Genomic DNA, 15,121 nt, shown 5'->3' on the forward strand with positions numbered 1-15,121 from the left:
GAAAAACCATTTTCTTCTTCTAAGAATGTGACATCTTTTGAGATATAAAGTTTGTTTTTTAGTATGTCAAAACATCGATAACCTTTTTGTTTTTCGCCATATCCTAAGAAAATACATTCAATCGCCCTAGGAGAAAGCTTATCATTTTTGCGAGTTAGAACAAAGCATTTACATCCAAAAATTCTTAGTCTTTTATAATCGGGAGACATATTGTAAAGTTTTTCAAATGGAGAAAGATTTTTCAAAGAAGATGAAGGGGTTCTATTGATAAGGTATGTTGAGGTTAGAACCGCTTCGGCCCAAAAGGATTTTGGAATATTTTTTGAAATTAATAACGTTCTTGTGGTTTCTATTATGTGTCTATGCTTTCTTTCCGCAAGACCATTATGTTGCGGAGTGTTGGGATAAGAACGTTGATGACAAATTCCATTTTCCTTTAAATAGCTTTGAAATTCATTGGACATGTATTCGCCTCCCGAATCAGACCTAAGAATTGATAGATTTCCTAAAAAATGATTTTTAACCATCGCATGGAATTCTTTAAAGAATGAGAAAACTTTGGATTTGCGACTTAAGAAGTAAATCCATGTAAATCGAGTGAAGTCATCAATAAAGACCACATAGTACAAAAAACCTCCTTTGGACAAAATAGGGGAAGGTCCCCATACATCGGAATGAACAAGTTCAAAAGGCCGAGTGGTGAAATAATTTCTTTGAGGAAATGGAGTAGCTTTAGATTTCCCAAAAATGCAATCTTTACAAGTATTGTTCAAAAAAGGGAAAAGAGACATTTTTACAAAATTTGGATGACCAAGTCTCTAATGTCAAATTCCAATACTTTTGTCCTTTACAAGATTGCAAGATGACTTAGATGGAAGAGTCAAAAAGTTCATAAAATAGAGATCACCCCTTCTATGGCTTTGCCCAATCAGCTTCCCTGACTATAGATCCTGCACGGTGCAATCTTTAGGTGAGAAAAAGACTTGGCATCCATGATCGGTGATTTGGGAAACAGAAAAAAGATTTAGATTAATCTTTGGAACGATTCTTACTTTAGAAACGAAAAAGTTTTGAGAGTTTTTAAAATCAAGTGTTTCAATACTTTCAATTTTTAAAAATGTTCCATCGGTCGTTGAAACATAAGAGGATATAGGTTCGAAAAAAACATTAGAAAGAGAGTTTTTATGAGATGTCATATGAAAAGAAGCACCGGAGTCTAGTATCCACATACCTGGAGGTGATGAAGAATAGGCGATGGCGGCTCCGAATGTTGAAGAAGAAGTCTTGAGAAGATGTTGGAGAACTTCGGAGATATGATTAAGAGTTTCTTTGATATCTCCCTCTTTGGCACTTTCTTCTTCCTTCTTAGGAGAATTTTCTCCAACCGCAGCTACTTTTCCCTTAAGCTTTGGACAAACCGGTCTAATGTGCCCCGGTTCATTACAATAGTGACATATTACTCCCTTTCTAGGCTCATTATTTTTGTTAAAGTGAGGAGGTCTATATGCTTTTACATTTGATATGGGCCTAGTAATGGCCAAAACTTCATAACTCTTAATGCTTAGGCCAAGTCGAGTTTCTTCTTGGCATATTTCGGCAAGGGCATCTTCAATGGGTAAGGCTTTACTTCTATAGAGAAGTGATGCCCTAACTTGTTCAAATTCCGGTCGAAGACCATGAAGAAATTGGAAAAAGTTCTCTTTTTCAATTTGTTCCCTTCTTAACTCAATATCTTCCGGAGCCACCCATTTACGCTCAAGAAGAATAAGTTCATCCCAAAGAGGAGTTAGAGAGCTAAAGTAGTCCTGGACACTCATATCCATTTGTTTGGTGGAACGAATTTTTTCTTGACAAAAAAATTGACGAGCAAGATCCTTTTGGGTATACATACCCTTAAAGAAAAACCATGCCTCATTGGCCCCCCTAAATTTGGCAATATTAGCACAATTTTTTAGGTCTACATTGTTCATAAACCATGCCAAAATTTTGGCATGGTTACTTTCCCAATCCTCAACTTTGGATTGATGGTCATTGATAGCTTTGATGTGCTCATCGCCATCTAAAGCTTTTTCAACCTCATTTCGATTTTAGTGAGAACAAGAGAAGGTTCGGGAGTAGTTCCCATAATAAAACCCCATAGTCCGTTACCTCTTAGATGATTTTCCATAGCGGAGGCCCACATAAGATAGTTGGACCCATTGAGCTTAAAAGAAAGCTCAACTTTAGAATCACGTTCCATCAGCACCAAATATACTTTCTTTCTTCAAAAGCTTGAGAGGCACACGTCCCAAGATAGCAAAGAGAAGCCCAATCACCAACCGAGCTTTGATATCATCTAATGAAAAGAGGCGGAAGCACCAATAGAGCAAAAGCACTCTTTAAGAGTGACCACAAGAGCCAAGAACACAAACACTAAAAGTGTATACACAAAACTCACAAAAGTAGAAAATGACTTAAAGTCATAAGTTGAATATTATTGAAGAAAGAAGGAGGAGGGTGAAAACCCAATGCTTTTACAAGGGGAGAGCCTCCTCTATTTATAGAGGAGGAGAACTAAAAGGAGACCATAAAGGGGGGGCTCCCTTCTAGTCGTTGGGAGCCCCAACGGTCATAAATATGATCGTTGGGGCCCCAACGACTAGATGGGTGGGGCCCCTTATGGTACTCCAAAGAGAAAAATAAGAAATAAAAAAGAAAAAGGAAAAAGAGAAAAAGAAAGAAAAAAGGAAAAAATAAAAAGGAAAAATTACATGGTAATTTACCAAAACACCCCTGTCGGGTTTTTGGTTTTACAGAAAAACAGAAAAAGAAAAAGAATTATGTATATATACATATATGTATATATATACTTGCATATATACATATATGTATATATATACTTATATATATATACAAGTGTATATATATATAAGTATATGTATATATATATATATATTAATATATACATAATTTAACAGAATGCATTTCACGACTTCCATGTGTCTTGTCAGAGGCTTATGCATGAACTAAGATACCTAATTTTCAGGGAAGATCAAATCTAGTCTAGTGAAGGTCAGGTACTGAAGAGACCCAACAATACTTTGATATTTTTCAGGATCAGCCAAATAATGGCACTCAAATGTGTGTGAACAACCATTGGAGTATCCACGGGCTTACACTGCAACATGCCATTGCACTGCAAAATGTCACAGGCATATTTTTGCTAAGAAAGAACAAGATGATCTGATTGTTGATCCACCTGTAATCCAAGAAAAATTGGAGAGATCCCAAGTCCTTCATGTGAAATTTTCCATGCAATAATGTCATTAACCAAGCAATTTTTTCATCACTATTTTTTGAAATAATGATATTATCAACATAAACTAAGATGATAGTGATGTTAGACTGTTCTCTGTGCACAAATAAAGAATAGTCATAGTGGCTTCTTTCAAAACCAAGGGTCTTCACAGCAGTACTAAAAGTCTAAAAGTGTCAAACCATGCTCGGAAAGCCTGCTTAAGACCATAAATAGCCTTTTTCAATCTTAGAACAATGGCACTTTAATCTCCTTTTGGATATCCGGGTGGATGCTCCATATACACTTCCTCACATAAGTTTTAATGCAAAAATGCAGTTTTAACGTCTAACTAAAATAAACACATAAATTTTAATGCAAAAATGCATTTTTAACGTCTAACTAAAATAAATTTCATCAATGTGTCACAGCTAGTGATATAACCTTGATGGTTCCCATCTGAACTACAGGGCTGAAAGTCTCATCAAAATCCAACCCATGCTCCTGAGTGTAGACCTTGGCTATAAGTCTCGCTTTAAAGTGTTCAATGCTACCAACTAATTTGCGCTTAATTTTATATACCCAACAACAACTAACAATATTTTTGTTTGTAGATCTAGGGATGACATCCCATGTATAACACTCATGAAGTGCAATGATTTCATCATTCATTGCCTCTATCCGGCAAGAATTTTGACTTGCCTTAGCAAAGGATCTGGGCTCTTAGTATGTTCAAGAGCTATAGAATGTGTAAAAGTCCAAAGAGAAAGATTCATGGCTTACCCATCTAGTTGGTGGGTTTCTCACTCGAGGAGACATACGAATAAGAGGATTAGCTGAAGAACCCGTATCTGGACTGCTATGAATTTGTGGTTGAATTGTACCAGGAGCATTCACATCTAAGGGTGCATATGCTGCATGATCAAGATTAGCCTCATTAGACTGTTGCGGCTGATCCACAACAGGAACAATATGAGGCATATTTTGTTGTGATGACATCATATTATTCATTGTTGTTCCATGGCAAACAGATGGTTGTAGTAGCGTTTCTCATCTGGTATAAATGTGATCAAAAGATGGAAACCATGTGGATTAAATTGCCCTTATGTTGTGAGAAGGAGCATCAGTTATGTTGGGTGCAGCAGCACTATGATTTTTTTCACTGGGCCAAAACGATTGCAAAAGATTGTGATTGGTTGGCTGTTGTGTGTTGCCACACACATGCTCAGAAAGTAACATGACGTAAGATGATAACTTTGTTAGAAGCATGCTCAAATCAGCGATATCCCATGAATTCATCATATTCAATGAACTGACAAACTATGACCCCGGGAGATAATTTGTTCCTTAAGGAACTGTGAATATGAATAAAGCATTAGCAGCCATATGCCCTCAATCGAGAGTAGTCCGGATGCTTTCCATACAACAGAAAATAAGTTGATTCTCCCCCAAGAGTAGATAGGAGCATTTTATTTATCAAGTGAATGGCTACGTGGAAAGCCTTCGACCATAATTCAGCCCTCAAATTTGCATTATACATCATTGTTAAGGTTGTTTCAACCACATGCCGATGCTTTCGTTCAGTGACTCCGTTTTGTTAAGAAGTTCTAGGACAACTCAACTCATGTTGAATACCCTTATCATGCAAATAACGCGTAAATTCATTTGACATGTATTCACCACCACCATCACTTTGTAGGGCAAGATTTTTTTCTTGAGAATTGAGTTTCCCAATATGACTTGAATTGACGAAAGATTGGAAAAACTTGATCTTTGGATTTCAAAAAGAATAGCCAAATAAAACGACTATAATCATCAATAAAGATCAAATAATATTTGAATTTTGATACACATAACAGGAGAAGATCCTCATACATTATAATGAATCAGTTCAAAAGGAAATGAAGCATTTTTATTAAATCTTGAGAAAAGAAACTCATGACTCTTATAGACGCGACAACACAAGAAGTGTCATTTTCTCCTTTTAACGTCAATAAAACCTTTATTATATAGACTATCAAGAAAACTGAAATTGCAATGTCCTAATCAATGATACTAAATGTCGACATCTTGAATAAGAATGAAAATTGAAGAAGTAAACAAAGCATGATTGGATGACTCTGGGGCTTTATCAAGTATTAGCAAACTCAGTCATTTTGCACAAGCTAAAAGATTGAACAAACGCTCATAGTCATGCAGAAGACATGAAGATAAAGGTGCCAGAAAGATCGAACCTCAAGTCCAGGAATTTGAAGTGTGCGAAAGTCACAAAATATATAAGTTCCTTTTGGAAGTTTGACAACAGAAGGGGGACCTTCCAGCATCCTCTGTCGCAGTCTGTTATCCTCCTCAGCAAATCCAGCTATCCGAAGATCTGGCCATTTACCATTTTCTGAAACTTCTTCAATTTCATTGGCAAATACTCCCATCATCCTAACTGATTTTCCCTGAAATGGCATATTCCCACATATTTGCATGCATCAGAAAAATAATTAACATCAATTAATATCTCCAAATCTTGATGGCAATTTCACTTCCAAGCTCAATAAGAAATTATCAATCAAGACCAATGACATGATATTCAAGATTCTCAAACCAATACCTATAAGTGCTATCGTAATGATAGCAAACTCTTAATACAACAAAAGATTAAGCAACAATCGTTTAACTTGAAAAAACAAGATTGTGTTATTACATGAGAAGTTAAAGGAAAAGAAACAAAATATAACATAAAACATTTTTAAAACTGTTCACTGTATCCGAAAGGAAGGAGACAAAAGGCAAATCAGGAATGCACACATGTATTAAATTCAAGTGATTCGTCAAAAGTTGAAAATGTACTTAAGCCTTCATGTGCTGAACTACCTTTTAGAAACGTGTAAAACTAAACAAGCCAACTCTATGGGTTCCTCAACAAAATGGCTCCTTCAGCAAAATTCCCACATCCATGGCAACTCATATTGATATTTGGGTTCAGGAATAGTCAAGTCTAAGAAAACCATCACCTTTGGCTTTCATTAGACAAGATAAACCCAGGAGCTTACACAAATAGAAATTCAATGGACACTTAAATGCAATGAGATGGAAAAATGTTTTTCCCTGAAGCTATTAGGAATTTAAGCATGTGGATTACTGGTGGTTACCTCAAGATTACCATACTCATTCACCCTACGATTTGAGTGTTCTTCTGAGAAAGGATACACTAGTTTGGGACCTTTACTGCCTGAACATGGAATGAATAATCTTAGCGTATTTGGTATGACATTAGTTAATTTCTGCAGCTTGGATCCAAATTCCTCCATAGTAGCATTTGACGAAATATCCACATTCAATTGACTGCCTCGCCAAGTGACATAGATGTTGTCAATAGTCCCTTGTTCTGCCATAGCTTGTAAAAGCACTGAGAAAATAATGAACACATCAAATATCAGCCACTTCGACAAAATCTCTCCTCCAAAATTTTACTATAAAAGGAGAATGTGAATGTAAAAAAGTTTAAGTTCGCATAGAATCATAATAAAAGAAAGCAAAGCAAGAAGAAATGAGAATCATAACATTGACAGATTGAAACTCTTGATTCATCCTACATATTCAGATCCATAGAATCTACAACACCAATGTGTGCATGCTGAAGAGTTCAAGAATGCTAGCTTGCAAATGTTTTGTTATTGTGCCTGCATGCATGAATATATTGGTTCAAGTGCATACTCATCATGGCATGTTCATTTTAAGAGATGAGATTCAATTCATTCCCATGCTCTAACATACAATAAAAGGCCATTCTCATCAGAAGCCAGCACAATAATAAAGAAAAATGGCTTTCTTTTGTTCGGTCCCAAAGAACACTACTGAAACTTAAGTTTCTAGTACCAATGGAATGAAATTGTAAATACTAGGTAACCATACACCCTAACTAACGATTACAGGGTGAGTTTAAAACATACTCAATTTCCTGAGTTTCATAATTCTACAGCTAGGGATATCATACAAATGTGTGGCTCGAGAGAACATGTTTGACTGAGTGAATAGAAGGAACAAGCACAGACCAGGAAAAAATGCAAGTTGCTAAAGCAAACAATAAATAGACTCAACTTTAAGGTAAACAAGAGATGAATCTACTGCAGCCTGAATAATCTCCTTATCAGGAAGGGAAAAAACAAAAGACTGAGCAGTTCAACTGTAAAAAATCAAGATGCCATAAAAGATAAAAAGGGAAAAGTTAGAGTCACCCAAGAGGCCATGGTTGCTGAAGCGCCCATCAAGATAAATTATGTTAAGGAACTGATTTTGTAGAGCATTTCCAAAAAAGTGCAAAATGTTTCCTTTCCACATTGATTTCTCTTCTTTGAATACTTCTCTGTGTCATTACATCCAACTATCATCACATGTTTATGTTTCAGTTTAATTTCATGCTACTGATTCAAGCATCAGATCCAAAGGGTGTTTTAGTAAAAGCCATCATCTGTACAAATGGGATAACTGTGAAAACAGAGTTTGGGGGAAAAGTGCAGTAATATCCCAGTTTATCACATTCATCTACATAAGTGGGGTGCACCTAACAAGGATGAACAATAGTAATCAACATCTTTCATAGACACCTCACCAAGATCATGAAAAGAAGTTTGCTTGATTGGTTTATATAGAATGAGTCCCTACACAGATATGCCTTAGAGAGAGGCTTCTGGGACCAATCAGGTGTATCCTTTGCCTTAAGGAGGAAGAATACATCAAACATTTATTTTGGTCCTTTGGGTTCTTTCGGCATCTTTAGCTTAGATTTTGACCCGATTTACAGCTTTCAGCTAGCACTATTGCACCATTGAGGGATTCATTATGACGTTCTTCGCAACTGAGGTTGAGTAGATGCTGGAAATTAGTTCAGAGATGCTAGCTGTGCATTGCATTGTTGGACTCCTTGGAAAGAAAGAAAAAGGTGCACTTTCAGAGAAAATAATTCAGATGCTGATTTCCTTTATAAACTCATCATGAATGACATTCTTTTGTGCACCCTTCTATATGGGATAAATCTGATTTTCCTTGGATAAAGTCCAGTTTTGTGGTTCCAGCTTCTTTACCTCTTTGCTGACTTGGGTTGGCCTCTTGTCACCTATTTCTATGTGCAACTTTTGGTATTTTTGAAAACAATTAATAATAATATCTTTTCTTTCTTCTCAGGGAAAAGAAAAGACCCTCCTCTTCAAAGGCATGCATTCATTGGCACACCAAAATGAAATGAAATGGGGATCTTCGAAACACGAGCTTTGATTAACAAGAGCAAGTGTCAAGAATGACACTAAAGCATAACCCTTAAAAAGGGTATAACTGGAAACAAAATAAAAATAAAAATGTATTCTTTATTGATATGAAAAACCAATTGCTTAAGAAGCATTGGAGTAAAATACAAGAGGGGCTGCACCCCTTTATATACACAGCTGAAAGAGGACTCAATAGAGCTGTTGGGCACAGTCCAACAGCTCTATTTAGAGCTGTTGGAATGTGTCAGTCCAACAGCTCTATTAAGAGCTGTTGGACTGTGTCAGTCCAACAGCTCTATTGCTAGTCAAGTCTGGACAGGACTTGACTAGCAACAGTCATTCTAGTTCAAACGGAACTAGATGACATAAAGACAAAAAATAAAAATAAAGGAAAAAAAATACAGAAAAGAAAGAAATTAAAAAATGTATTTATATATATATATATAATAATATAATATTATTATATATACATATATGTACAGTTTTACATTTTAACACTCCCCCTCAAACTTACGGTACAATGAGCGAAAGTTTGTCTAAGAGAAAGTGAAATCGGGGAGCAGCGAGAGGCTTTGTAAAGAGGTCTGCTAACTGATATTCTGAAGTGACATATGGCAGATCAATTATCCCGTGTAGATATTCCTCTCTGACGTAGTGACAATCCATTTCGATGTGTTTTGTGCGTTCGTGGAATGTTCTGTTACTGGCAATGTAGATCGCACTTTTGTTGTCACAACACATTTGTGAAGCCTTTGTTGCTTCAACTCCCATGTCAGCAAGCAGTCGTCGGAGCCAAACTACTTCCATGGTCGTGGTTGCCATGGCTCTGTATTCAGCTTCGGTGGATGAGAGAGATACCTTCTGCTGCTTTTTACACCTCCACGAGATTAATGATTCCCCTAAAAAGACACAAAAGCCAGTGGTTGAGTGTCTGTTATTGGGATCACCTCCCCAATCAGCATCAGTATATGCAATTAAATCAAGAGAAGAGGAGGAAGATAAGAAAAGTCCTCGTGAAAGAGAGGACTTGATGTATCTGATAATACGCATGACTGCTCCCATATGAACAGAAGTAGGAGCATGTTGAAATTGACTTGCTGTATGAACAGCATGTGCTATATCTGGTCTGGTAATGGATAGATAGGAAAGTGCCCCGACAAGCTGTCTGTAAGGAGTAGGGTCTGCAAGAAGTTCTCCATCATCAATCTTCATTTTAACATTAACAACTTCTGGAGTGTCAACTTTCTTATCATCAGTAATACCAGACCTGAAAACAATATCAAAAGCAAATTTAGTCTGAGATAATAAATATCCTCTAGGAGAATAAGCAACTTCAATGCCTAAAAAATATCTCAACAAGCCCAAATCAGTCATTTCAAAATGAGATTTAAGAAGTGTTTTGATTGTTTCAACTCCCTGTTTATCGCTTCCGGTGATGATCATATCATCCACATAGAGAAGAAGCACAATGATCCCTGCATCAGAATTCTTAATAAACAAAGCAGTGTCAGTTAAACAGAATTGAAAACCAATATCAATCATAACACGACTAAACCTATCATACCAAGCTTTTGGTGCTTGTTTAAGTCCATAAAGAGCTTTTTCTAAGCGAAGGACTTTACCCTTAGGAATACTTAGACCAGGAGGGGGTTCCATATATACTTCTTCAACTAGCTTTCCATTTAAAAAAGCATTTTTGACATCCATTTGAAAAATAGACCATTTTTTGATAGAAGCTAAGGCAATTAAGGTTCGGACAGTAGCGAAGAAGATGACATCCTATTAATGAGATAGGTGGCAGTTAAGGCAGCTTCTGCCCAAAAGTCTTTAGGGACTTGATTTGCTATTAATAAAGTTCTAGTGGTTTCTATAATATGGCGATGTTTTCGTTCTGCCAGTCCATTTTGTTGAGGTGTATAAGGACAAGATCTTTGATGTGTGATGCCATGCAATTTAAGATAATTTTGAAAATCTCTGGATAAAAACTCTCCCCCTGAATCTGTGCGAAAAATAGTAATATCATTTTGAAATTTGTTTTTAACCATATTATGAAAAGTTTGAAAGTATGAAAATACTTCAGACTTATGTTTGAGAAAGTACATCCACGTATGTCGGGAGAAATCATCGACAAAAATAACATAGTAAACAAATCCTCCTTTAGAAATTACTGGTGCAGGACCCCAAACATCCGAGTGTATTAATTCAAGTGGTCTTGAAGAGAAAAAGGTTCTGTTCTGAAATGGTAATCTTTTCATTTTGCCGAGAATACAATCTTTACAATCAAATGATTCAGAGTTACAAAATTTCCCTAGATTTGGAAAATGTTGGATTTTGGCTATATGTGGGTGACCAAGTCTCTTATGCCACAGTTCCAACTCTATTTTTTGAATATTATAACAAAAAGCTTTCTTCGGCATTTCCAAAAAATCCATGTAATAGAGTCCTCCTTCTCTATGGCCTTCCCCAATCAGCTTGCCTGACTGGCGATCCTGTACCCAACAACCATGAGAAGAAAAAGAAATATTACACCCATAATCAGAAATTTGAGATACAGATAAAAGATTTAAATTTAATTTGGGAACATGTCTAATTTCTGGAATAAAAAAAAAATTTGTTTTATAAATTTTTTCAAAATCTCCTATTCCTTCTATTTCAAGAGAAGTCCCATCAGCAGTAAAGACCTTTGACACACTTGTTTTATTTTTAACACATTTGGATAGACTTTGATTATTTGGGGTCATATGAAAAGATGCACCAGAGTCAAGAAGCCAAGAAATTTTACCTAAATCAGAAAAAGATGAGGCTGATGCGCCGGTTGAAGCTTCAGATGAGGAAGAGGCACCTTTGATGAGAGGCTGAAGGATCTCCATTAGTTGGGCCAGGAAAACTGGTGCATCCTGATCTTTAGGCTCCGATCCAGCAATTGCAGCTCTTTTTTCTCTCAGCTCCTTAAGTTTGGGACATTGTGGCCTGTAGTGTCCCGGTTCATGACAGTGATGACAAATAACTTTCTTCTTATCATAGTCACCATTTTGTCGGTTAAAGTGAGGAGGCCTATATGATCGAACATGATTCCCTGGTCTAGACACGGCTAAAACGGAATCATCTTCAATTTTTAAAAAACCTTTCCGGAGACGATTTTCTTCCATTGTTAACTCTTCAATAGTTTCAACAATAGAAGGAATTTTTCCCCGGTGAAGTAGGGCCGATTTAGTGGTTTCAAATTCCGGCCTTAATCCAGTGATAAACTGGTAAAAATGTTCAACATCGAGTTGTTTCTGACGAAGCTCGATGTCTTCGGCACAATGCCACTTTGGTTCTAAAAGGGAAAGTTCTTCCCAAAGTTCGGACAACCCATTGTAATATTCACGAATAGTTTTGTCTCCTTGTGTCATCATTCGAACTTTTTCTTGGAGGTTGCACACGTATGCAATATCTTTAAGGGAATACATATTCTTAAGGTATTCCCATGCCTTATCGGCATGATCAAATTTGGCAAGACTTGAGCATTTTTTAATGTCAACGCTATTGATAAGCCATGACATCATCTTCGCATGAGATATTCTCCATTCTTTCCATTTCTTCTCGTATGAGGCAATAGCCGTGATTTTCTCTTCTTCCGATAGAGGGACGTCTTTATCTCCCTCCTTTTTAGTAAGAGATAGCTTAGGTTCCGAATCGGAACCATCCACAATCCCCCATAAGCCTTTTCCCCATATATGGTGCTTCATGATTGAAGCCCATGTTACATAGTTCGTATCGCTTAGTTTCATAGGCATGATGGTGACTTTATCATTGTCATTCATCGATTACAAGGAGAGAAAGAATAGGGATAGAAGAGAAACAAGAAGGAAAATGAGAAAGAAAAAAAAAAAAAAACAATACAACAAGATGTGAAATCTTCTCCAATGAAGTGATAAAACACTTCTCTTCAAGTGGCGAACACTTTTGCAAACGGGCACGGAAACCGAGGCAGCTTTTCCTCAAGATTTAGTACTTCCGCGGCTCTGATACCATGAAATGAAATGGGGATCTTCGAAACACGAGCTTTGATTAACAAGAGCAAGTGTCAAGAATGACACTAAAGCATAACCCTTAAAAAGGGTATAACTGGAAACAAAATAAAAATAAAAATGTATTCTTTATTGATATGAAAAACCAATTGCTTAAGAAGCATTGGAGTAAAATACAAGAGGGGCTGCACCCCTTTATATACACAGCTGAAAGAGGACTCAATAGAGCTGTTGGGCACAGTCCAACAGCTCTATTAAGAGCTGTTGGACTGTGTCAGTCCAACAGCTCTATTGCTAGTCAAGTCTGGACAGGACTTGACTAGCAACAGTCATTCTAGTTCAAACTGAACTAGATGACATAAAGACAAAAAATAAAAATAAAGGAAAAAAAATACAGAAAAGAAAGAAATTAAAAAATGTATTTATATATATATATAATAATATAATATTATTATATATACATATATGTACAGTTTTACATTTTAACACAAAACAAATCAATACACATGCACATAACATTCATATCATTTTTATAGCTAAAAGCATGTAGGAAAATTTAGCCCTAGATAGTATCTTACCTATCATCTCTTCCCATCCCATCAACTATTCTCTTTACTATTTTTTTTGTTTGGTTGCTAGATTTCATCACTCAATTTAACAACGCCTGTGTATAACTGTTTAGTTATACACTGCTGGTCCCAAGCCCGGATAAAGGAGGAGGGTTGCGGTAGGCCAGTGACAGCCAGGATAAAAACTTAGTCACACCCTATGAATATGAACCAATATGAGAATTTCGTTAGGGTGTTCCTTACTGAGCGATGCGCTGTACTCTATAGGCCTGAAGGCAGTGATAAATGGGCAAGGGTTGCTAGGTCGTTGCCCAGAAGCGACGCATCACACCGGCGCCCTGGTGTGGTGTCAAATAGGCAAGGGTTCCCTCACTTTGTTGGACGGGTGGGGGTAAAGAAGATAGTTCAAGACCATAAAATTAGGTTAGGCACTTGGAACATAGGGTCTTTAACTGGTAAATTGGTAGAGTTAGTAGATGTTATGTGTAGGAGAAAGATTGAAAAGAAATGATTGGAGGAAAAGGATTCATGTGGAAGACCCAGAATGATTTTCTTTTTTGGTTCATATCGCCGACCCCAATTGTTTTGGGATGAAGGCGTAGTTGTAGTTGTAGTTGTTGTTGTTGTTGTTGTTGTTGTTGTTGTTGTATATGAACAAGGAACCATAAAATTTTCACTTAGACATCATCCAATTTTATGAGAAGAAAAGATTAAACTGCAAAGAGCATTAAGTTGGACTAAATATGAGTCTAGATTAGTACTGTAGTTTTCGTATTGCAAAAACGTTTGGTTACATTTGGTTGCTAATATTAAAACAAACAAACAAAAAAGCAGACTAATGTGCAAAGCAGACCTAATGGTTAGGGACAAGGTGCCCACCTGGAAATTACTTATCACCAAATTCACAGACATTTTACAGTTAGAAGCACGTAATGAACTCATCCTCCCAGCATTGAAATCAAGGATGGTGACAGACCTCATGGATGACCACTTTGGAAAAAGAAAAAAAATTGAGGAAAAGAAACGAGGAAACAAGTAATACAATCCAGATTAGTTTCACATATTTCCTTTTGATTGGCTCCACAATTTCAACAAACCGCTCTCAAGAAACACTTTGTCTGTATTTCATCCTAAGCAACACAACCACAGAGAAGTCCCATCCCTTGACATCGCCCCCTCCCCCCCCACCCGCCGTCCCCCCTTCCTTCTCCCATCAAAATGCACAAACTAAAAGAAAAATAAACAATCAAAGAAAAAAATGGATGGTCGGCTGGCCGCTAATTCCACAAACCCCATTCTTCTTGCAAGCATAAATCACAGAAAGGAACTAAAAGGCCTCAAGGTTTAATTTTATCCAAAAATTAACCATTACCATGACAAAAATCCATTGAACAAAGAGGGCGTTTGGAAATCAAGAAAATTAAACACCCTGCCCCTATTCATATGAGAGAGAGAGAGAGAATCACCTGTCTACGACCGGCCACGGCTTTCTTCTTGTTTTTCCTCTCCCTGCTTTTCAGCTTGTGCTCCTCTATTGGAGGAAACAAGGGGAAAGGGCTTTGGCTGAAAGTCGAGAGCAGGTATGCTACGGAAGTCTTTGCAAATCCTCCTCGTCTCTCTCGAACTTTCGATGCTCTCTCTCTCTGACCATGAAAACGACCCCGGTAACTCACGGTCACGGGCCACCGTGGGAGAAGCGTTTCCCACTTGATAAAATCGTCAAAATGGCTGGCAGAATATGCGGTCACTTTCAGCGAAAGTTACCACGATATCTTCCTGCCACCTGTAAATCTTTTCTGCTAATAGTCCACCACAATCTTTTCTTTTTAGGCTGCACCTTGTTTTACTGCCTGGTCGCGCTATGGCAGAACTTTCTTTGCGTTGCGTCATTTACCATATGGTATCAGGCTAGCATATTCAAGGATTTTTATAGGGGCGGTATGAACATACATAACTACATGTATATTACTTTTAAGGGTCATTTACAAAAATATACAAACCTTTTTTCAT

At 37.0% G+C, this 15,121-nt stretch overlaps 1 protein-coding gene across 2 annotated transcripts in view; it reads right to left on the bottom strand.

Annotated features, from left to right (window-relative positions):
* The window catches only part of LOC149812064 (uncharacterized), a 162,495-nt gene extending 147,709 nt beyond the window's left edge, over positions 1 to 14,786 (bottom strand). The window contains exons 1-3 of one of the 2 annotated variants that reach the window (XM_089993726.1): positions 14,578 to 14,786; positions 6,418 to 6,674; positions 5,509 to 5,721 (exon numbers count right to left, since the gene is read on the bottom strand). In XM_089993726.1, the coding sequence (XP_089849852.1) occupies positions 5,509 to 5,721; positions 6,418 to 6,660 (456 nt within the window). In that variant the 5' untranslated portion in view covers positions 6,661 to 6,674; positions 14,578 to 14,786. Of the gene's footprint in view, positions 1 to 5,508; positions 5,722 to 6,417; positions 6,675 to 7,503; positions 7,727 to 14,577 lie in introns of those variants that run through there. The other variant, XM_089993725.1, reaches the window with a different exon arrangement.
* Positions 14,787 to 15,121: the final 335 nt, after the last annotated feature.

Source organism: Nuphar pumila, chromosome 17, assembly GCF_984573655.1.
Source record: "Nuphar pumila chromosome 17, dmNupPumi1.hap1.1, whole genome shotgun sequence".
Taxonomy (NCBI): Eukaryota; Viridiplantae; Streptophyta; class Magnoliopsida; order Nymphaeales; family Nymphaeaceae; genus Nuphar; species Nuphar pumila.